This window comes from Grammomys surdaster, unplaced genomic scaffold, assembly GCF_004785775.1.
Source record: "Grammomys surdaster isolate TR1022 unplaced genomic scaffold, NIH_TR_1.0 184, whole genome shotgun sequence".
Lineage (NCBI taxonomy): Eukaryota > Metazoa > Chordata > Mammalia > Rodentia > Muridae > Grammomys > Grammomys surdaster.
The window spans coordinates 7,015,656-7,040,980 of record NW_021604629.1 but is presented as its reverse complement, the minus strand read 5'-3'; the positions used below and the strand labels follow the sequence as shown (position 1 = coordinate 7,040,980).

The window sequence follows — 25,325 nt, the reverse complement described above, 5'->3', positions numbered from 1 at the left end:
ATCTATCTATCTATCTATCTATCTATCTATCTATCTATCTATCTATCTATCCATTCATCCATCTATCCTATCTCTCTATCCTATTATCTATCTATCTATCTATCTATCTATCTATCTATCTATCCATCTATCATCTAGTATCTATTGTTGGTCATCCATCCACCCATCTGGGATCATGGTAGTTTGAAACTGGCAGCACCCACCCTGGGCCACGAAAGATTTCAGGGCAGATAAACTCTTCCAGGGACACACTTGACAGAGACAAGAGAGGGTCTAAGAACTGAGACCAATACAGGCGTGGTTTCCCATGAATTCCCTAGAGTGAGCAAACTATGTTGCCGGGGCCTGGGACATATGTATTCAGTCTGCTGGACTGAGAGCACCACATGGACACTTCCCTGGCTTGCTCATCTGAGAAATATTGCTAAGTTTAATGGCACAACCAATATTAAGTGACCATGAGGTAGGTGGCTTCTAGGACAAGGCTAGGATGGGACAGGGAGGGCAAGTGTCTGTGTGGTACTTACACATTGACAGGCTGCCAGGCTGGCCACTGGGCTTTGGCTTTGATGACAGTGAGGACTTCATCACTCTGTAAGAGAAACACACATGTTTACTGTAGAGAGCTGGGCTTCTTCAACAACAGGAATTTAGCACAGTGACAGTTATCTGTTCCCTTTTTATTTCATGTGTGGTGGAACCATTTCACCTCACCAACACCAGGAGGTGGCACTGATTGTTCATAGTCTGGCTATAGATAATCCCACTCAGTCACACCTTGGTTCTTTAGTCTAACCCATCCCCCAGCTAAATCCAGCTATGACCCAGACTTCACCTCTATTGGCTAGACTATTGGTATTCGGTCAGCATAAAGGGCTGAGTCACAAGCTTAGGGTCCAGACACAGAGACCAGGCCAACACTGGTGAGCAAACTCTGTAAGGCAGCCACCTCTTCAACCCGAGTGCTTGTCACCCAGAGCCACCCTCCTGCTGTAGAGACAGACCCTCTCCCCCAGATAAGGAGGCCAGAACAAAGCCCTCATACCTATTCCCTTTGTGGCTTCTGTTCTATTTTGATTAGACAATGTATAGAACATCATTAAATTATTGGGAACCTCAAATAACTTCTGAGGAAGAACTTGAGAATTAATATTTTGAAGGCAAACGTTATGTGGTCATCATTAGACAAAGACCAGAATCCTATGGATCTTGCTTGACTGGACAGATTCAGTTGGGTTTTTACTTTCAGTTACACTTTCAGTGAAGGGTGTCAGGAGCAGTCTGCATAGCTCAGACTCATCCTTAATGGAGATTTCCTCTGATTGGAGTTAGCTGGCTCCAGCTGCTGCCTTCCCCTGGCCTGAGCCCAGCAGCTCAGACACTATCAACCATAACACATAGGAAAAAGAGAATGTCACCAACTGGGACAGGAAGAGCTGTGCTGACAACTGCACAGAGCTCTGGGTTCCAGGGGGTGGAGGGGCAGGAGTGGAGGTGGAGCCTTGTTTGGCTGCTTCATAGCTACTTCCCAGACCTCAGAGTCATACTTGGCAGTAGGTACCTAGAACTTATTTGGGATGAATTGGTGAACACCTCCCTGGAACTCCCAGAGCACTAGGAAAGCTGAAAGTAAGGGACCAGAGGAGTCTCCCAGCCAAACATTACAAAAACCTTTCTCTGCCTGAGGACCTTGGCTACAAACAGAGAAGGGATCATTCATAGGCCTCTGAGAGGAAGGGGGGCTTTATCTAGAGCCAGCTCAGCCCTCTGGTGGCTTGGGCTGGGTGAGGAGAAGGGCAGGAGGTGGGACAAGGCCACAGAGTCCACAGCCTCTGTCTGAGAGCAGCTTCCCTAGGCTGCCCACTGTGTGCGGGGGTGGGGGGGTGGGGGGGGGGGGGAGGGGTCACTGGGAGTGGAGACAACAACACATGCACAGGTCTTCAGAGAAAGCATGCCCTGGCCTCCTGAGTGATTCCATTTCTCCTAGAAGATTTGTATGTTTGTTTACAATGTGTCTTTTGGGGAGGGGCTAACAGAAGCCGTCCACCACAGAGTCACAGGCAAGACAAGAACTATTTCTACAATGTCAGCTCTGCATCTCCAACATCCATAGAAAGTCCGCATGGGGCCCTCCTCTGCCTTCGGACCCACTCCAGAGGCCCCTTCTGTAACCGAGTCACACACACCAGACACCCGAGCAGGCGAGGAACACTGCCAGCTCCCTCCGTCTCTCGCCCCTCACCCCACACAGGACCCAACACCCTTTGCATTCATATCCACAAATGGCCGAGCTATTCCCCACCCTGGGCCATCAACAGCTCTCCATGGTCACGTCTTCTTTCCTGCGCTTGGACCACAGGGACCCCATCCCGCCCCCTCCCCCATCTAGCACTGGAACTACTTTCCTGTTCACTTTTCAAGTTCAGAATGACATGCACTTATTGTGGAAAAATGTTGGCATCACGGGAGCACACGATGTAAATGCTGAGTATATCCTACCTCAGCATCTGCCCTGCCTTTGTCTCCTTTTCCTCCTCCAGAATATTACAGCTTCACATGCCTCCTCCCAGGCCTCTCATTATGCGCACGCAGCAACGGGTGTTTTTGTGTGGACTATATATACCTTCCCGCACAAAGCCCTCATTACGCTGAATCTTGCCTTGTACCCTGCGTTTTACCCTTTTCTTTAAGACCGCAGCATGAGAAATTTTCTTTCAGAACATTCTATAGACTCCACAGAATATATACCAAACAGCATAGCTCACGATTAAAATTTTCAAGTGCTGAAAATCTTCAAATTATGACGAGGGCGAGCCAGTTCACAACATCAATAAGCCCAAGATGCCAGATCTGAGTACCAAGAGGCTGTCTCCTGAGAAACACCTTACTAAAGAAATTAAATCAATGTGGGTGGAGTTGAGGTAGCCATGGAGCCAGCTGGCCCTACAGATTCACCTTGCTTTACAATTAAATCATGGTTTTTGGGTCCGAGCTAATGACATATTGATTTTGCTTCTGCTGTGTATTACCCAGCAACAATAGTCCAGACCCTCCATTACTGCTTTATTTCTCTACCTCATTTTCAGTGTACAGATGTTCTTAGGATGCCGGGTCCATGTGTGTGGGCAGGACAGCTCCTTGCTGTAAATGCTTCAATCTGGAGCTTATGCTGCGTGGTCTATCTACAGCTTACAGTTGGTCCCTTTTTGTAATTATTCATGTTATTTACTGAAATAAGAAGGAGGTATTTTGGGACATTCATTTTATATATGAAATCTACATTTTTATATATAGAAAATACATACCTGAGAATACAACCCCTTACCCTTACAAGGCTGAGGCAGGAGGACATTGAGTTAGAGGCTAGCCTAAGCTATGTGAGGAGATTCTATCACCATCTATCCAAGCAAGCAAGCAAGCAAGCAAGCAAGCAAGCAAGCAAGCAAGCAGACATGCCCCTGCAAAGCTAACAAACCAATCCCTAAATATTTTTGCTGAACACCAAGTTTTTAGGATATGTACTAAATCCTTCAGCTCTAAAGACAGCCTGACTTATTCATGACCATATCCAAATAGCTGGAGACCCATGGGCCTCAGAAAAATGACACATTTCTTTCTTTCTTATTATTTATTTTTCTTTTTGAAGATTTTTAATTCTTAAAAAACATGCTTTAAAGTAAATATCCAAGTGTTTATAGTATGTAGAGGATACCTTATCTTTTGATTTTAATTTTTATGTGCATGCATGCATATGTGTGTGAGCATATCAGAGTCCTTGGAATTGGAGCTGCAAGTGGTTGTGAATTATCTTGTGTAGGTGCTGGGGACTGAACTTAGTTCCTTGGAAAGGTAGCAAGTAGCAAGTACTCATAACCATGGAGACATCTCTCCAGTGCCCTCCCTTTTAAAGACTAAGTCTTGTTATGTATACGGAGCTGGTCTTAAACTTGTGGCCTTGCTATTTGAGACTCCCGAGGTTTAGAATTACAGATGGGTGACACCCTGCTTAATAAGTGTGTGTGTGTATGTGTGTGTGTGTGTAAAATAACAGTCCATTAGTGTGGCTATTAAATATTTAACTGTTTCTGTAAGTGACAGAGTAATGAAGATTTGTGTGCCAATTTTACATATTGAATGATCAAAAGATGAAGACATTTAAAACTGTGCTGGGGCCTTCCAAATGCCTGGATTAATGAATATTTCCTGAACAAATGTAAGTATATCCAGCTCTTCACAGCTTTGCACACCCCAGCTACTGAGGAAACAAACCTGAGTTCAAATTCTGACTATACCATTGGCTAATTCTGGGGCTTTTGGCAAGTCTGCTGACCTGCTCAGTTTTCTCAAGGGGGACTGTTAAGGGATCTACGTGACACTGGTCACATGACCTGTTGATACAGAAAGCACTCCAGGAATATCAACCTCCCTCTGCAGGTGCACTCACAGTGAGAGGCTTGGACTGGAGATGCTCTCAGTTCAGGGTGGAGGCCACAGTTGTAGCTACCCACAGAACTACAAACCCAGGAGAGCTTCCTTGTGAACAGCTGAGCTTCCAGTCTCAGTGAACAGCAGAGGGGAGGTTTCTGTGGTCAAAGAAAGATGTTTCATACTCTGAAGAACGACAGGCTTAAATTCAGAGTAAGCAATCTACGCATCAGACTTAAATGAAAAGCTTGTTTTAACAAGCCTCTAAGGTGCAGCCAGGATATTTCAAGGATCCTTCGAGCCCCTTTACACCTCCCATAGGACACTTTTCAAATGAAGTACTTCAAGGCAGCCACATTGTAGGCCTAGTTTGGATGTTGTTAGCACTTTCCCAAAGATGTGCCAATTAAAATAAACTCCCTCAAAGAAACTGTAGGTCACTTGTGGTGTCTGTCTTACATTTTGCTTTTGGTAAACATGTTGGAAGATGTGGCAGCTGTACTCACACCAAGCTTCGAGAGCCATGTGGGAAAAGCACAGCTCTAAACAGACTGTGGGATCAAGTCAGATCAGAGGGATGAGGATTCATGCTGAATGAAGACAGACCCGGTGCAGGTAGAGATGGCAGTTGTGGGAAGCGGGGATCGGATCAGGGCTGATTCCAACACTGGCCAGGCCCACAGCTAGCTGAGTCTGTCACCTCCTCCCTCCCTGGCTTCTAGTCTCCTTCTTGGCACCTGTCTGACTCTTCACCTTTGACCTCACCTTTCAAGTTAGACACCAAAGCAATTTCCTTTCCCGGAGACTTCCTGTCATCTCTTTATCAGCTTGGGTCCCTTCCTGAGGTACCAACAAGCTTTCTCTTCCCAGAAAAAAGAACTGAGATAGAGCTGGTGACCAGAGGGAGAAAGGACATGGAACAACAACTGTGACTTTATCGTTTTCATGTGTTAGGCTATAGCTTTGTAAATTATGATGCATGAGCCATAGGGATCGTGAATAATCATAGGGACCCCATGCGACTGAATGTGGAGGTCGTATTATTCAGGGTAAGGTTTCAGAATGTGCAATGACCACATGAATGCCCAATGTACTTAAAAAACAAAGGCCTAATAAATCCAAAGTGTTTCTGGATGCACACACCTTTATTTTATCAAGTGGCTTCACTGCAGCCTTGGTTCTGAGCACACAGTACGCTTACTGCACACAGTGGGTTATCACACCACACAAGGCCAGTGACACTTGGCTCAGATTCAAAACTATTTTGTGTTAGGGAATGCAGTGTTGTTACATACCATGTTCTCTGCTCTTACAGAGACAAACTGGCTCAATCAGGGAAAACGAATACTTTCCCACTCCCACCCCTCGGCATCAAATTAGTCTATTTTTTTGATTGTATTGTATATCTGATTTTTAAAGTTGTTGTTTGAGTTGTGACTCAATTTTAATAAAAAAATTATTAAATTGATTTTGGTTTGGGATAAGAACAATTTCTAGCAATTTTTGAAATGTCACTAAATACACCTTAGTCATTTGCAGTGTATATTTATGTGAAGTGGCCATCTCAGCACTGATGATTACAATTTGAAAATGTCAGTCAACTCTGGAAAAACATTGAATGCTCCACATCTTCCAGAATCAAATATTCAACCAAAGTTTAATTCTTTATGCAAAGCAAGCACAGCTACCTCATCAGTGTGTGAATTTACTTTAGTCTTCAATAAATGGTTAGATTATATATGTTCAACAAATTGTTTTAAAATAAGACTTGTTATAGGTTATCATCAGGAAATGGTTTGCATACCTAACTTACATTCTTACACACCCAAAGTTGTGTAAAAATTTCTCCTGCAGAAGGGGCTTGTGAGCGGAAGAGTGTTAAAAGCCATGCACCAGGCTGCTTGCCTCTTATCTGTATACGGTATCCCATTTAATCTGCATTCTATAGTAGCAAGGCAGTATATATACACACATATACACACACGTACATACCCCCACCCCACATATATACACACACATACGTATATACATACACATATACACATATATATACACACATATACACACACATGCATACCTATATACACACAGACACATAGACACACAGACACACACATACACAGACACACACACAAGACACACACACACACAAATATGTATGTATACACATACATATTTGGCCAAACTAGTTTCACAGTTAGGCAAGAGCTTAAACTCCAGATATCTCACCTTCATGTGAGCTAGGGGAGAGGGTGTCCTGGGAGAGCTGGCGCCATCTCTTCATGCTGCCCCTTAGGCAAGTCCCAGAGGCTCTGAGTTTGGACGAGCACAGATACAATAGGAGGCTCAGCAGACAGCATTCACAGTAACCTTAAAGGTAACACTGTCTGGAATACACGTTTGGATAGGAACAGAGGTTGGTGGTGGGCTGTGTGGGTGGGGATGAGGGTATGACAGGCTCCCAAAGAGGAACCCCTACACCACCAGAGGCACCTGTGGTGACTTGGCCTCCTACCGTAACCAGCATGATCCTCGGGAACAGCTTCTTCTATTAGTTAAGTAACGTCTTCACATCCACCCAAGAACATGGATCCCAGCACAGGGATGTCTGACCCCACAACTCAGGTCTTTTTATATGCCTGACTTTCTCTCCCCGGACACATTTCCCTTTGCCAATTTCAGCCAGGGCTCCTCTGATGCTAGTTGGCATCAAGGAGCCCCTTCCATGAGGCACAGGCCACTGGTTCTCTCTGAGGAAAAGCCTAGACCCTGGGCGGAAACCTTTTGAGCACTGCTTGCCTCCTTTATCTGCTCTGCTCTTTCCCGGACTCCTCACTTACTCTCATAAAACCATGACATCTGATGGCTTCTAGCTCTGCAGGTAACTCTGCATCCCTTGGTGACATCCGATGAGGATGCCAAACACAGATGGGCCCGACCTTGGTCCCCTTTTCTTCATGTTCTGTCCACTCTTCCTTGGTAATTTCATCTAGTCTAAGCCTTACACAGTCAACTGTACATGAAGATATTTTTAATATTCAGTGTGTGTGTGTGTGCGCGCATGTACATGAATACAGTTCATGGAAGCCAGAAGATGTCAGATCTCCTGGAGGTGGAGTTATAGGCTCTTTTTGTTATTGTTGTTGTCTATTTGAGACAGGGTTTCTCTGTGTAGCCTTGTAGCCTCTAGGCTACCCTGGAGCTTACTCTGTAGAGGAGGTTGGCCTTAAATTCATAGAGATCTGCCTGCCCTTGCCTCTCAAGTGCTGGGATTAAAGGCATTTGCCACCACTGCTCAGTTGAGTTATAGACTCTTAAGATAACTGACATGGATGCTGGGGACCGAATCCCATCCTCTGCAAGATCAGCACTAGCTCTTAACACCCAGCCTTCTCTCCAGCCTCTGTGTGTGAGCTTCAGTAACAAATGCCAGCCTTGCCTCTGAGCAATAGATTTGTATAGCAGCTTTGTAACATTTCACCTGGAACTGACCCTATCTTCTCTCCTCATCCCTCATCCTTCCTGAACCGTTCTGTGGTAATGCCAGCATTCCAGGTGGTTCCCCACAAGGCCCCTCTCACACTCCCACATCTGGCCCATCAGCACATGCTGTCAAATCCACTTACAAAATGTCCTCACTATCTAGCCTGCTCTCCACCTGCCATGCCACCACCCTGGTCCAAGCCATCATCCTTGTTTCCTAGATGGCGGTAACTGCTTCTGGCAGGTCTCTTCAGGTCTCCTTCTGCTGTTCTTTGCCCATAACCTAAGTGTCCCCTGAGGCTCCATGAGCTGGAGGCTTGCTCTCAGGGTGGCAGGGTTGGGAGATGGTGTGGGCCTCTGGGAGGTGATGTTTGGTGGGAGTTTCTGAAATGTTAGATCCTCTTGCTCTCAAAGGCAGATGGTCATGAGGCTGTAGCAGGCTTCTTAGTCTTTCTCGGGAAAGGGGCTCTTTTCTCTTGACTCTGCTCCTCACACTCACTCCCTCTATGACATGACATTCACACAAAGACTCTCATCAGAGCCAAGTTGTTGCAGGTACCACTATGAATATGATTAAAAAACAAACACAGAACCTTTGTACAGGCCTTTTGTTTTCATGTGGCAGTCACATCATGCTGTTCTTCTGGTCCAAATCCTCTGGCCTTGAAGCTCACAGTGAGTGGGGACATTGCCAGGCCCCTTGTGAGCTGCCTCTCTCCCCTTTATCTCTCCAACTGCATCTGCCTCTTCTCTTCACTCTATTCCAGCATCACAGACTCCTTGCTTTACTTCTAACATTACAGGTGCCCTTTGAACTTGCTGTCCCCGCCCCCTCACTGCTCTTCTCCCAGATCTCAAAGCACCTATTCCATCTCCTCCTCCAGCTGTTCACTCAAATGTCCCCTTCTCAGTGAAACCTCTGATGACCACAGAACTTCCCCATGTCTCCTCCGTCCAATATCCCCATCCTTTTACCCGAATAGATCTTCTCTGTAAAATTTGGCTCAGCCTGCCAGCTTCCTGGGTATCTGCTTATTTAGTTTCCATCCCCTGATGGAAGGGGACAGCCGGGAGAGCAAGGCTTTTGTTTTGTTTCCTGCTGTACCGTCCTAGCACCTGCTCAGTGCTGAATGAGTAAAGTTAGGATGAACAAGAGGCCAGCGTCCTTCACAGCCCCAGTTTACCTGCACTGCATTGGCCTACCATGGGCCTAGGGCCGTGACACCACAGTAGCCAAGCTGGGTATCAGCAAGAGCAGCTGAGAGCGGAGGCAGAGGTATGAGAGCTGCCAGGCTGTCAGAGGAGGGGAAGGGTGGCACGCAGGGGCTGGTGCTGAACCCAGGTGTCACTTCAGAGGACCTCGAATCACACAGGAGGTGCACCTCAAAGAGCTTTTCTAGATTGGGTTAATCGAAGAGGGATGACCTAGCCTCATGTGAAGAAACTGAGCAGAGAACACCAGCGTTTATCTCTCTCGGCTTTCTTGCTATGGATGCCCTGTGACCAGCTGCCTCCAGATCCCGTTGCCCTGCCTTCCGGGTCATGATGGATGGTACTCTCATACCGTGAGCCAAAATAAACCCCACCTTTCTCAAGTCACACTTGTCGGGGATTTGTCAGCAATAAGAAGTAACATGTGTAGCTGAGCTCAAAGGTTCTGAGTTTACCTCTGGAGCAGTGGTTCTCAGCCTGTGGGTTGTGACCCCTTTGGAGGTCATATATCAGATATTACATTATAATTCATAACAGTAGCAAGATGACAGCTATGAGGTAGCAATGGAATAATTTTATGGTTGAGGGTCACCACAGCCCGAGGAAGTATATTAAAGGGTCACAGCACTAGGAAGGTTGAGAGCCACTGCTCTAGAACATCCCAGTGGAGTGATCCAGCTGGCCATGTATAAGTGTCACTCAATGCCTTGTCCCCTCGGGAAGCAGCTCCCATCCCAAGTTACCATCTGATCAGCTATTTCAGAGCTAGAGAAAGTATCTGAAGCCCTTCTCAGATCTGCACGGAAGCATTTCACATTCAATTTCTTTTTATTTCTTTTCAAACACAGCCTGTAATTCCGATGGGAAAATTGCATAATGCTTGCAGATAACAATTTTCCCCGAGATGTTTTTGAGGAAGTGACTTGGCAATCATGGAGCAGGAGAGGAAGGGCCCTTCGAGCAGCCCTGGTTCAGCTCGCTGCTCTCTGTGCCCCAGCCAGGACTGCCTGTACTGGGCTGGCAGCTCTGAGGTCCTGTACCACACCAAGCCCTACCATCACCTGCACTGGTCATGGCATTCACTTGTCTTCTTCTTTGGTTGGGTTAACTCCATTTTCTGGATTCTTATCATGTCCTTACTGTGTTCATGAGAGCCCATTTGTCCTCAGAGTCTGAAGACAAGGGTGGGGCATGCATATCACTCCTGTGTCACTGGGTCCTTGTTATCTTACTTCTGAAGTTACACCTTCCACCTTCCCTATCTCTAGTGAAGAAGGAAACCTTTGTTTGTGCCCATGGCATGAGGGCCAGGCTAGGTGACATTGAGTTCTTGGAGTTGACAGTAAATTCATGTGGGACAGACCATGCTCAGCAGAGGCCACATCTCATACTAGGGCTGGCGGGAGATGCCTCCAACTGCAAGAGCAGCCCCCATCTTGCTTTGCATGGGAGCACCTGTGTGATCTCAGTGGTACAGCCTGTCCTTGACACTGTTGTCCTGTTTCCCAGCCCCACCTTGTACTCCAGGGACAGGTCCCATCTCTGATGCCAGTGGTAGAGCTTAACCTATAACCTCAGCACAATCCCTACACACAGAGGACACACAGAGAATATTTAAGGGATGAATAATGGATTAGCTAATTAAATCACTAGTGACAAGCTAGAGGAAGTCTGGGCCTTGGCTGCCCTTACTGGGAGGGCACAGGAGGGTTAAAGGGTCTTGTTCCAAGTGAAGGGTTTGTGAATAAGAGAGAACCGCAGTTAGATGTGTATTCTTAGAGACGTCTGCTGGCATATGTGAGAAATAGCACTGAAGGGGATGGTGTGGGCTGGCACTGGTCACACTGCCACTGCAATGCCCGATGGGTGACAAGGGAAGAGAAGTGCAGGGGGACAGTGGGAGATACAACACGCAAACACTCATGGTAGATGCACCAAAACCTGAGGGTATAGGGCATGAAACCTGAGAGCTAAAGGAGCTCCAAGGGAACCCATCAGGGACAGCCAGCCCTATGAAGCTTGAGTTGGAGAGAGGTTGAGGAAACAGGTATGCATCTTAACCATGAGTGCAAGAGAAGCAGAGCCACAGCATAGCTCACCTTGGAGTGAGGGGAGGCAGAAAGGAAGATGGGGAAGAGCCAAGAGCCTCAAGAAGATTTTGAGAGGAGGACTCCATCTGTTGTCCCTATGTTGCCCTGCTGCCCATTGCCACCCTACTGCCTGCTAACCACGGCTACTGCTGCTCATTCCTCACCAGACATGCCACCAAAGCAGGCTCAGGAAAGAAGAGGGGAAGGTGTGCAGCCGGCAACTCCGGGCACCAGCCTTTGTAGAGCTCCCCTGGAAAGGGAAGCCGGACAGGTGGTGGTGACCCGAGGACATGGTTACTTTTTAGTACAGGAACGAACACTGTCTGGAGATTCTGTATTCAAAGGGTACAATCTACTGAAGAAGGGAAAGTGAAGCTGCAGGGCTGCAGGACAGCGGGACAGAGGGGTGGGTAGGATTCTGGGCTTTCCTTTTGCTCTTTTCTTCTCATTCTCTTTCCCATGTTTCTTTCTCAACTGAGCAGTGATACAGGCTTGAGAGTAGCATTAAGTAGTGGTGGGTGGAGGATGACTATTTCAGAGCTGCAGGCAGGTGGACAACACAGCAGCAGCCAGGAAGGTGGGCAGAGGGGCAGGAGCACCGAAGAAGGGTAGAACTCCTAAGGCAGCCGCTGATGGATTCTTTTCTTGATGATTTCAAAGCCTGTTAGTCTTTGTTAGGAAAAGAATGTCTTTCAAATAAAAGCAGTCGCAAAAGGAATGAGAAGCCATCCTCTGAGCATCAACATCTCGCCTTCCTCAGCAAGAGCGGCTGACCCAGGGATGGTCTTGGCAGCCTGTTTTGCTGGGTCCTTAAATATAATAACATTTCGCTTCATCATCTCCCTTTATCCGCTGATTTCCATAAAAAGCTTTCAAATTATTAAGTAATGAAGCTCCAAATGACCTGGCCGGGAAGTAAGTAAGCCTTCAGGTGCTCAGCACATTAGAAGCAAATCAGATTCCTGGGAATGTTGCTTTCTTAAATGGTGCTATTTAAATGCAAAGTAACAGCTCTGCTAAGTGGTGGGAGCTTAACCCTTTCCATTCTGGAGACCCTCACACTGCTGTTGGCTGAGCAGACTTGGGGAGAGAATGGGAGAAACTTTGGGTGGTTGCTTGGCCCTAAGTGAAGGTCCCCACCAGGAATTTTGAATGCCCTCATATACACAGGGGTGTCCCCCTTCCAGTCTATCCACAATCATGCAGGTTCCAGGAGTAAAAATTCCTCTTTTGCTTTTTATCATCCTATCACAGAGCTATCTTCCCTGATCTGGGTTCTTTATCTGGACACACATTTAGGGAGCTCCTTCATGGGTGAGCTGGGCTGGGGATGGGAGGCAGGGCAGTAGACATCATCCCTAGCTTCCTGGAGCCCAACATCTAGTATCTAGTGGTTAGCTGCATGCATCAGGATTAAGTGAGATAATGGGTGGAAAGGGGAGGTGAACAGGAGAAAGAGGTGCAGCCTCTTTCCCAAGAGAAATTCTCACCATGTACTGCCTTCCAAGAAACACTGGACATGCCCCATTACCTGGCATGCCCAGCTGTCTCTAGGCTTGCACTTTTGGGCAGGATCCTTTTGCAATTATCCCTTGTGCCCTCACAAATGGCCCTTTGGAAAACCCTTTCAGATGCCCTCGGCTCTCAATCCATCTCTTTCTAGGCCCTCAGTCCCAATTCATTCTTTGTTCACTCAGCATGTTGACACTAGATGTCTAGTAAAGGACCCATCAACTAGCTTGTGCTTGCTCAAGCAGTGAGTGAAGTTCAGTAAAGGAAAGTTTCTCACTCCCAAAGTTTCATGGACATCTAGAGAGCAACAGGACAATGTGACTATTGTTAGCATTTTGTCTAAACTCCACCCCCACAGTTATCTGGCAAGAGCCAGGCATGCTCCTCCCCACAGTTATCTGGCAACAGCCAGGTAGGCCTGCCCACTAAAAAGGGGCTCCTTGCCTCCTCCTCACTCTCTTGCTCCCTTGATCCCTCACCTGTAGGTTCTCTGCCCTCTCTTCCCTCCCTCCTTACTTCCCCCTCTCTCCACGTGGTCATGGCTGGCCTCTACTTCTCTGCTCTCTCTCTCTCTCTCTCTCTCTCTCTCTCTCTCTCTCTCTCTCTCTCTCTCTCTCTCTCTCTCTGCCTCTGCTATCCTCCTGGTTCCCTTCCCCATGCCCTGAATGAACTCTATTCTATGCTATACCGTCATGTGGCTGGTCCTTCAGGGGGAAGAGATGCCTCGGCATGGGCCCGCTGAGACATCCCCTTCCATCATTGGTCCCCTTTCCTTCATTGGTGCCTAGACTCTAGCGGACATCTGCAGGTTTGCATCAGACCAGCTACCAAAGGATATCCATGCTCACTAGCCTAGCCTAGAACTAGTAAGCTTCCCCATTCCCCACTGGCCAGAGTAACTGTCCATATGGTCCCAGGAAAGATTTCTTGAGCTAGAAGCGAATCCTGTCCTTCCCTGAACCTCTCGTTCTAGGATTGTTCCCCTTGGATGGAACATTTCCCCTCTCCTCTCAAGACAGTTTCTTGTGGCTGAGTACCCCACACCAGGCCTGAACAGACTGTTCTCTCTCAGGAGCACTGGCTCCCAACTGTAGTCCCCAGCTTGTCTCTTTCAAGGGTCAGCCTTTCACGTGCTTCTCCCTCCTCCTTCATCATTTGTGGCCAACTGGACCCATTTAGTTCAGTCGGTTTGCCTGGAAAGCAACGGGTTTGACACCCAGCTTGCTCCCTTCCCTCTGTGGTTCCTAGCTCTGCTCTGGGTCTTCCCCTTGCATGCTACCAAGGACACTTGCAAAAAGCTTGGCTGCCCGAGCATTCAAGGGAGATGTGCTCTTTCTCTTTCTCTGCCCGGAACCTATAAAGTGAGTGTTAGTGGTGCCTTCCACTATAAAAACAACTAACATGAACGTTGCTGTGATATGGGACATGCTTGCTTTTCCTTGCCCACTGTAAAACTCTAGCTGCCAGAGACACTGGGCAGTGACTTCTGGCCCCTAGAAGGAAGTTCCGCCCTGTCAGCACCTGTGGCTCACAGCTCCAACCTGCCAGCTGTATCTTATGCCACTGTTGCCAGCTTTCTTATTCTGGTCCTAGCCAAATGTTTCTTTGCTACTACAAAACTGTGCTTTTCTATACCTACACAACCCGCCAAAGTTACTTAAGACAGGATAGGAAAGACTCTGTCTTAATAGATTTTTACTACTGCTATTAAATTCTATTCAGTTACAACCAATCCTTATGGGTCTCAATCTCAGAAGTCTGCTAATGGTATATTTAAGTTTATGGCCGACAGAATTCCCAAAGCCTCTAGCAGTTAACCCAAGATGGTTTCAGAAGACTTGAACACTGGACTCCTAGAAGATACAGCCTGGACTGTATTCGAACAAACACAGTGGACTAAACTGGATCCTCTGAGTCAAATGACTTGGCTAAACCAAGGTAAGTCATTTCTCATGTCACGCATATCCATTCCACAAAAAAAACACTGTGTCTTCTGCGCTTGGAAGCCAAAATGACTTCGCCTAAGAGACTATGGAAACCATGGGAACTGTTGGCTAGTGGACTCTGTCATTTTTAAAAATAATATATAACTGGTAGATTACTGTTTACTCTTTCTCAGACTTCTGACTACTACATTGACAGCTAAGTTGTCACAGATATTATCTGTTACCTCATTACCTAAACTCAGTTGCCATCAATTAAATGCTTCATATTTCCTCTTCTCACTATCCCACTGTCCTAAATTATCTGAGTTCCTATAAACTTGCCTAACTCTAATAAAACATTCCACTATAGGATCCAACAAAGGCTCATCTTAAAGGCTGCTTGTGTTGTTAACTCATGCTGTTATCTCTTTTGTAAACTTATAATGCTAAAGGAAACCCACTCAGATCTACCTCTCATGGACCAAATAGATGCCATCCAGATAAGTACATCTGCCTAAAGTTCCCACTTACTACCTATAACAAAGTGTGGGATCCCTCTGGGTTTCAAATGTACATCTTAGAAAAAAAATTCTTTCTCCCGAATGTACTTAATCTTATTCCTTATATCTTGTCAAGTCCAGGCACATCCAGAACAGCTCCAGAGAAGCAACCTCCAGATGCTCCATCTCCTGTCACACACACAGCTGCTTCTACTGGACCTGTTCCTTCTGACCTCAGATGGATCATTCCAAAGACCCTGGACAGCCGAACAGCCAACTCTCCTAAGACCAGAAAAACATCCCCCATATCCATTCTTCTAGGTTCCCCCTAAAGACATGTCACCCCCAATACCAGCAGGAAGTAGCTGGATATCACGATGACCCTATTCCTGCTTTGCCATCACCTCTTTCTAATTTTCCTTTTTAATTAAGCCAAAACGTGGGAATGTTAGTATTCTGTCTAAACTCCACCCCCACAGTTATCTGGCAACACCCAGGTATGCTCCTCCCCACAGTTACCTGGCAATAGCCAGGTAGGCCTGCCCACTATAAAAGGGGCTGCCTGCCCCCTCCTCACTCTCTTGCTCCCTTGCTCCCTCACCTGCAGGTTCTCTGCCCCCTCTCCCTTCCCCCTTCCCTTCCCCCTCTCTCCACGTGGTCATGGCTGGCCTCTACTTCTCTGCTCTCTCTCTCTCTCTCTCTCTCTCTCTCTCCCTCCCTCCACTACCCTCCTGGCTCCCCTCCCCATGCCCTGAATAAACTCTATTCTATGCTATACTGTCATGTGGCTGGTCCCTCAAGGGGGAGAGATGCCTTGGCATGGTCCCGCTAAGACATCCCCTTCCATCATTGGTCCCTGTCCGTCACTATCCATCAACTATGACCCTAAAGAAGGAGTGTCACACTGCTGGAATTTCAGAGTAAAGGCAACAGGATAAGAGGCCTTCAGACATTCTACTGTCTCCTGGTAAGAGTTGGGAAATACTGGGACATTTGTGACTCCTCTTAATGTTTTCTTAGTTCTCTATAGGACTGTAAGCATTTTGTATTTTACAGTGTACACATCTGATGGATCATCTCAAAGTGTTCTAATTGAGCACAGCACCATCAGGTGGGTTTCAGGGGCCAAGGCACATCTGCTCCTAGTCCCCAGCCTCATCCATAATGCTGCCCTGGGCCAGCACAGATGACTTCCTAGTAGCAGAAGCTATGTTAAAATGGGGCTCTTAGTTATTGAGCATTTGTTGGCTGGCTAAAGCGATCTCAGGGTAAGGTCACGTCTTCACTCCTTCTGGAGGTGGTAGTCTGCACCAGAGAGCACCCTGGGGAACCAAGGTCACCTGTAAGATAAGGCCCCTCTGAAGAGCTATTCTCAGCAGAAGTCTTCCTAGGAACTGCTACACAGCTCAGTGTCTCCCTCTCCCTCTCCTTGCTCCCTCCCTCTGTCTCATAGCTGTGGTTTCCAAGGATGTTCCCTTTTAATACCCACAGGAATTGGACTCCTAGCACCCACTTTGGTAGTTGGAGAAGAAGAGGCACTGTCAACTCATTAATGACATTGTCCCCAGGGAAGCTCAAAGAACTGTGTGGTAGTATGTGATTGGGTCAATGGAAGAAGACTAGTGGAGAAATGAATCTGCCCAGATGACCCAGTGTCCCAAAAGACACTGGCATCTGTGTGCTGAACTCTTAAAGGCCTGGGCCAGGGTGGCGATCTTTGCATATGGACTGCAACAGCCACCAATGGATTCTCACAGCATTGTCCTTCATATTAGAGCCATGGTCTGAATTAGCATTTTAAGAGGGCTTGGAGTTTATCTATGTGATTATTGCTATCATTATTATGCCTTTATTGTCTTCCAAGAGCTATAAGCAAGAGGAATTAATATCTACTTACTTTTACACATATTTAAATAATAATACTATGGTGAAAGCAATTACAACTTAAGCTTGGGTATTTGGGAAGCCCAAGTTTGCCCTTTAAAATAGGTCTATACATATTCAAGCTTAGGAATTACCCATTTTTGTAAGAGCATGGTACTGGAGCCTGGGTTTTGAGGATCTATGGCTTCAGTGTGTAACCTCGGCATGCCATTGGACTTTGAGCCTTGAGCATCCTAGCTATAAATGAGGATAATGACCTGTACCCCACAGGCTTGCTACAGGACAGAATGGAGCTCATACAGTTTGATCAAGGGATAACAACAGCCCAGGAAACAGCAATAGGCTGAGGGGCTCAGCAGCAAACAATGCATCCCTCTGCAAACTCAGTCTGAGCCAGGCCTGGAAAATCTGTCTGTTATCCCTGAAGAACAGCAGGAAGATAGGGTTGCAGGTAAATTACTTCCAGTAAAGAGCCAGGTAATTTGCTTAATAGCAAGCAAGCCAAAACCCAAGCCCCAAGGCACACAGAAGGGAAAGGTTAAAAGTGGAAAACCAGGAAGAGTTGATAGCAAAAGTTATCCTGAGGGAATTTTACATTTAGATGCACTTAACAATGAAATAAATATTCCTGTGGTAGGCTAATTAATGGCCCCTCAAAAATAGCTACATCCTAAGGTCTGGATGCTGTGGGTTTTGTTTTATATGCCCCAAAGGGCATCAAAGATAGGGTTGAATTCATGATTGTGATTTGGGAAGATGTCCTAGATTATCAGGGAGCCCTAAATGTGAGAGTATCAGTTGCTTTCACATTATTGTGAACAGATCGCTAAGAAGCAGCAGGTTAAGAGAGGAAGGCTATTTGGGCTTACAGTTTGAGGGGATATAGTCCTTCTTGGAGAAGACAGCACGGTGGCAGGAATGTGCATCTAGGGTTGAGGTTCCTCATCTCACATCTTGGTGGAATAGGAAGAAGGTCTAGGTTAAAAAAAAAAATCTCACAGGCCACCCTCAGTGGCTCACTTCCTCTTAAAATTTCCATAGCCTTCCAAAACACTTCCTAAAGGTCCTTCAGCATTTCAAAAATAATGCCACCAAGTGCTGAGGACCAAGCTTTCAAACTTGGCCATTACTTTCACATTTAAATCATAACAGTGTCGTTAAAAGAGGGAGATACAGAAAATTTTGCCCAGAAAAAGAAAAGGCAATGTATTTGTGGAAGCATGCTGGTGTGACTGACCACAGCGGAGGAAATGTAACAGACAGTAGACAGAAGCTGAAAGAGGCCCCCTGCTCTGCACATGCCTTGATTTTGGACACCAGAACTTTAAGAGAGTAAGTATGCATTGACTTATCCCACATTGGGAGTAATGTTCAGGGATGCCAGGAGTAGAAACTAACACAAGGCCTATGAGCCCACTTGATTAATGAATGAAGTCAGTAGAGGGAGAAGTTGAAGGATCATGGGCTATTCAAGGCTGAAGAGCTGGCTTGAGCCTGCCTCTCCCCAGCCCAGCTGTGTGTCCTCAGGCCAGTCAGTAAGTTTCCCCAAGTTCCATGTTCTTTATCCCCAACATGGACCTCAAGTTAACATAAACATTTTTAAGTTGTGAGATTAAATGTTACAATACTTTATGAACTATAAAACTATGTAAACTATTTCACTATTGTTTTCTTAAGATTTTAATTAACTCTAAGAATTTCACACAACATATTTTGATCCCATTTACCCCATCTCTTCCCCCTAATTCCTCTCAGATTCATTTTCTTTTTGATTTTTAAAAAAGATTTATTTATCTATTTATTTATTACATATGAATACATTGTAGTTATCTTCAGACACACCTGAAGAGGAAATTAGATCCTATTATAGATGGTTGTGAGCCATCATATGGTTGCTGGGAATTGAACTCAGGGCCTCTGGAAGAGCAATCACTGCTCTTAATTGCTGAGCCATCTCTCCAGCCCTTTTTGATTGTTTTGAGACAGAGTCTTTCTACATAGCCTTGGCTGTTCTTGAACTCCTAGAGATCCACCTACCTCTGCCTCCTGGGAACTGAGATTGAAGGCATACACCACCATGCCTGATCCACTTTTTTTTTTTTTAAAGAAGAAACGTCATAACAGATGTGGTCCTCTGGCTCTTACAACCTTTCTGCCTCCTGTTATGTTCTCTGAGTCTTAAGTGCAGGGGCTGTGATGTAAGTGCATTTATCTGGGTGAGCAACCTACAATCAGTTGATCTCTGCATTTTGACCTCTTGTGGCTTTCTGTAATGCTCTCCATCTACTGCAAGCAGAAGACTGTAATCAAGATACCTTCTCTTAAGGGGCTGGAGAGATGGCCCGGGTAAGAGCTCTGGCTGCTCTTATGAAAGACCCAGGTTTGGTTGTCAAAACGCGCATGGCAGCTCTTACCAGCTACAACTCCAGTTCTGGGGTTTCTGATACCTTCTTCTGGTCTCTGTAAGCAGTGTATGCACATATATGTATATGCATATATGGCAAAACTCATATACATTAAAAAAGTGATGGCTAAATGGTGTGTATGAATCTTCACAGTCTTTATAGCATCTGAAGTTCTTTCAAAACATCACATATTTCAACCTTTCCCACAACTTCAATACCTTCAACTGCTTAAATTCATTCATTCATTCATTCATTCATTCATTCATTCATTCGTTTGTTTTTTTGATTGCTCTCCTACAGCCCAGGCTGCATATAATGATATTTTTATCAACTAGACATCTTTCTGATACAATGTTTTCTTTTCTTTGAAAGGAAGATATTGATAATTCCATCATCTCTAACTATTGGGCAATTTTCCTCTATTCAAAGTTTCCTGAAATATAAATCATGGAAATAACCCATGCTCCAAGCTATAACAATAAAAGTAAGTATTACTTTTCAAGATTGTTCACATATCTCTGTCTTCCTTGGTTCTGTGTGAAGCAAGGAGGACAAAAGAAATAGTTTAGAGGTTTAAAGTTAGATCCCATCAATAATTTTTCCCCATTTGTAATTCAGTTGAATATTTCTTAAGCAGTCAGTCAAGGACTGCTGTTTCGATGGAAACTGTGTATGACCATTTTTATAATAGATTTTTTTCCTTATTGTAAAGTGTGTTCATTGTAGAATATTCAGAAAATAGAACTAGGCAAAAGAAATACTATCAAAACAATTTATAACCCCACCACCTACAGATGGCCACAGTTGGTTGTGTTTTATATTTTAAGCCAAAAGAAAAAAAGCAAAAGGCACACTGGCGAGTGTGACATTTACGACCCCCCAGGGGCTCAGTTCTGATGATCTCTAGCAAGCACTTGGGCCCTGCTGAGCATGAGTGAAGCTGTTGAATCCTGGAGTCTGGGAGACCAGGGGAATGGCACAGACACTCTGGAGAGGTCCCGGCACCCCACAATCACCATGGGGCCTTCCTCCTGACATAGAACAGTGTGAAAGTCTCAGTTTGTGCTTTCTCACACCATCTGCTCCAGCCCAACAAGGAGTGTGAATTTGATCAGGCTCCACCACATCCAAGGCTGGTCCCCATGCTTACATCTTCGCTTTTATCCCAGGCCCCTACCCAGCTTCATCCCATTACCAGGCCAGCTCCGAAGACTTGGGTGTTGTCCATGTGCTAGAATGAGTGTGCTTATATGTAATCTATATAGTGCAGGTCCCATGATATGGTTTTAGGTTGGCCTGAGTGGTGGGGTCTGCCTCACTAAAGTGTGGAATCGTCGGTCCCTTCTCACCATGAGTGCTTCCAGCAAAGGAGCAGGTGTGAATCTAGAGGTTTCTCTACCCTGAGGCTCAGCACCAGATTGGGCACAGAGGAGTAGGCACACATTTGAGAGGTGAACAAATCAGCCACCACTGATCACAGCCCACAGCATCATCAAACAGACTTCCAACTTGATTCGCTTATGATGTTCTCACTGAAAGTGGCTCTGTCTAAAAAATGTACAGTGGAGAATGACAGAGGAAGACACCACAGGAACTGTGACCCCTCTTTCGATTCCTGTTACCACAACACCCACCACTCTGCTCTGTACTCTGAGCCAAAAGGAACTTTTCCTCCTTCAAGTTGCTTTTGTCAATTGTTTTGTTCCAGCCACACAGAAAATACTCATAAAAGCTCCACCTCGGAAGACTGTGCTGACATTTCTAGGTGCAGAAACGTACAGTTTAAAACAGTGTCCTCAAAGTGATTCCACTCAGTGGGATGGCAGAGGGAAAGCTCTGTGTGGGTCTCAAGATGTTAAGACACATTAGGAAGAAGGTGCTAAGGCGTGACCTGTGAGGACACTGATCTCCTAACCAGGTCCCTGTGGTGTCATGTCTCCAGTTACTCATCACAGCCTGATGAGACCTGCCTAGCTTGGGACTGTGATGGAGGAAGTGCAGCAGGCACAAACCACCACACGATGGAAAGGCAGTATCTGACCCGTCAGGTGTTCTCTGAGGTGGGCTCTGGCCACAACGCTATTGTCACTGAGCTTCTGATTGAGTTCACAGGACAACACAGCATCTCAGATGTCAACACAGTTTCAGTAGCTACAGAGCTGCCATTCTCAGGGTCAGGCAGGTAGAGTGTGCTGACTGACTGACTGACTGACTGACTGACTGACTAGATAATGGAAGAAATGAATTAATGAATATTAATTTCCAGAACAACACATTGCTGAGATAACCCAGTGCTTTGTCCCACGGACAAAAGGCTTTCTCTTAGAATTCTTTGAATTTAGCAGTTAGTCAGGCCAGGTCTTCTATTCCATTTCAAGGTCAGGACCATTTCATTGTCCTGACCTTGGCATGATGATCCTTGAAAGGCTCAAAACTTTCCCCCTGCTTTAATCCTGTGTCCATTTAATGAGCTATACTTTCTCTGGAAACAGCACAGTGAATCTCACCAAGATGGCTAATAATGTTAACATCACCACAGAGAGAGCCAGATATTACTCAATTAAAGTAATAACTCTTAATGCAGGAGAAATTGTTTTCCTCTTAAGAATCCAATTTTCCCGTCAGCTCACCAGCATATTTAAATGACAGAAATTACCTGTAAGTCATAGATCTGTAATGCAATGCTGAAATGTACTTCTAGTTATAGCTTATGATGTCATATTTATGGATGTTCTTAAGGTCAGAGTTCATATCTTGTCAAGTTTGCACCTCCTATCACCAGCCAGTGTGAATACCTCTTCAAGCACATAGTGCACAAAAATTTAAAAAGCTGAGGAAGAAAACCATTCGAAGCGTTACTTAGAAAAGTCTAAACAATGTCACCTTCCTAAGGACTCAGACAAGTACTACAGTTGTTATTTACCTTTATCACTGAAGATTGGAATAAAAACATCCCTTTCCAAGGTTCAATTCAAGAGCTTTTTCACCAAAGACATTGGCTGGTCCAGGCCTAGAGTACTCCCTTCATGGTACAGTGTGTAGGTTTTGAGGTCTGAGGAGATTTACCAGAGGAAGTAGCTAAGGGTTCCCAAACATTCTGATGTAGAAAACACGCCCAACCGTCAGAAACAGGAAAGCCGTATGTCCCAGGCTAGCCTTAAACTCACCATGGTAGCTCAGGCTGATTCCACGATCTTCTTCCTATCTCAGGCTTCTAAAGGCTAGGATTATAGTCCTCTACCAACACTGAGAAGCCATAATAGAAACTGGATTTCCCAGCAAGCGTACAGACGGAGAAAAAGGGTTTGGCTAGATGGTCTTAATGGCTACTACTATGGAGTTAAAGTCAAATGTGTTTACTTTCATTATAGGGCTAGTCTTGCCTTGCAGATCAAAGGTTCAAGTCATGTCATGTTCTCTCCTCCCTAGGATGGCAGAGGAGACTTTTCCTCTGGCTAGTTTTTTCCAAGAGGCCATAAAGACCACTTGTTTGTTTCTGTCTATATCTTCCTTAGTCCAAGCTATAAAAGGACACCCAGTATGTCAAGTGACTTAAAGGAGCACATTCTAGGTATGGTGGCTGGAGTCTGGTCGGCATCTATTCAAAGGTTAGATCCCAAGATCACATGGTTTAATCCACAGCTTCTGCCCTGGCCCCCAACCCCATTCTCAGGTGCTATCTGCCGTCCTTATTACAGGGACTTCCTATCTTAACCCAACCCCTACTGCGCACTTTGATTTAAAGAAAAATTGTAACCAGGACAACTTTCCCTGATAGTCTGAATTTAACTTATAGTTTTCTCATGAAGGATGAGTTTCCTGCTGCTTTTCAATAAAGCAGACGGGGCTGTGGCAGGAGGGGACGCTGTAATGAGAATAGGAAGGTTCCATAAATTAATGTCTGCAAGAGTACATTTGTATTCATCCCCGCTCATCTAAGTGGGTTAAATGAATGGATCAGCACAGTGGCCCTGGTGGTAGGGAAGGGTGGTAAGCAGGGTAACTGTACACAGCCACCATAGAAAGACCTGGAAGGCAGGAATAATTTCAGAGTCAGCCTGAGAGCAGGGCTGAATTCATCCGCAGCCGAGACCGTGCTCTGTCTCCACCTATCCCTCCAAGGACTTTGTTCATTTTCCATAACCCAGAGTAGAGTTCAGTCCTCAGCTGTTCAGAATTCATGAGACAGAAAAGTTATTCTATCCAAATTGTCAACCGGCAGAGCTCATTTCAACTTCTTTGGCAACTGGGAAAACAAATTACGACAGAGGAAAGAAATGGACCCTCGCAACTGGCTTTCCTAGGCTGCTTTTAAAGTGGCTCTGATCTATGGAGAGTCTGTCACACAGTGTTCCTTGTGGCGCTGAACAGAGCCGGGTGGGTGGAGGGGGCTCAAGTACATTTCAGTGGTCTCTAGGCACCCCTGTTACCTACTTGTCATCAGGACCAGAATTATAGTGGGTATTGCAGCATGCCTAATACCTGACTGCTTCAGGAATGAATGCCCCTCTGACTTGGAGCTGACACGTCATTCATTTGCCACCCTCTATTAGGTGTCTACCAAATACATCAGGTGCTAGGGACATAGAGATGATTAAGACATAGTTCCTACCCTCAAGGAACTGTATTTTATCAGCGAGACAGATGGGAACACACAGTGACAAGTGAGAGAGATGCTGGCCTGAGGGTGATGGGCTGATTCTCACTTGTTATTTCCTGAACTGGTGACATAGGTGAGATGCAGACCCCCTGGAGAGCAAAATTGGGCCCAGAAAGGGAGCAGATAAGATATTTGGCTTTCCTGAGTAAAGGATGGCCTGGAACCACTACTCACACATCAGTGGAGACTCTAGGGCTGTCATTAAAGGAAATAGAAGAGGGTGTATCTGCATCCACTTCAGCATATGTTATCAGGGGATGGCCATGTAGATGGATAATCACCTTTTCCATTTCTGAGCTCAGGGTGTATGGAATCTCCAGGAGGGCTTGTTAAAGTAGATTGCCAGGCCCAGGACTGGAGCTGCTGCTTCACAGTGGTGCCTGGTGGAGAATTTGCACTCAAGCCCGAAGGGATTTCCAAGTAGTAGTCCTATAGAAAATAGTTCTTAATAGTGTCAGGCCCTGTGTTTAGTGCTTTATAGAAAGTGGACAGCTTAATTCTCACAGCGGTACTATAGGGAAGAAATTATTATTATTATTAAAATCTTTATTTTATTTATTTTTAAAGATTCATTTAATTATGTATGAGTATACCATTGCTCTCTTCAGACACACCAGAAGAGGTCATCAGACCTCCTTACAGATGGTTGTGACCCACCATGTGGTTGCTGGGAATTGAACTCAGGACCTCTAGAAGAACAGTTAGTGCTCTTAACTGCTGAGCCATCTCTCCAGCCCTTTATTTTTAAAATATTTACTTATTGTTATCATTTTATTTTATGCTGTGTGTGTGTGTGTTTCTGCGCGCGCGCACGGGCGCACCCGTGTGCGCACACACATGCACCTTGTGCATTTGGGTGTACATGGAAACAGAAAGAGGATGTTGGATTGGGAACCCTATCTTGGTCTTCTGAACTGCTGAGTCATCTCTTGAGCCACCACGTTCTCTGTATTTTATACTCAAGAAAAGGGAGAGCCAGAGATGACAATGTGCCTCTCAGTATCACAGAACTTATAAATGACAGAGATGATAGTTAAACCTAAGTCTGTTTGAGTGGAAAAACCCATGTATTTTCTGCCATTCCATCCCGTCTGCCCAGTAAAGGAGAAGTACTTCTTTTTTGTTTTAATACCAAAGCTGAAGAGATTCGACAATAAATAAGTGAACTCAGAGACATGCTGCTCTTATTCTAGTCCAAATATTCTCCCAAATATATTATTAAAACCATC

The 25,325-nt window shown here is 45.5% G+C and overlaps 1 protein-coding gene across 1 annotated transcript in view; it reads right to left on the bottom strand.

Moving 5' to 3' along the window:
• Spon1 (spondin 1) overlaps positions 1-25,325 on the bottom strand; it is a 274,956-nt gene that overhangs the window by 20,971 nt on the left and 228,660 nt on the right. Inside the window, exon 7 of the mRNA XM_028768082.1 lies at positions 528-592. Within this exon, the coding sequence (XP_028623915.1) occupies positions 528-592 (65 nt within the window). The remainder of the gene's footprint in view (positions 1-527; positions 593-25,325) is intronic.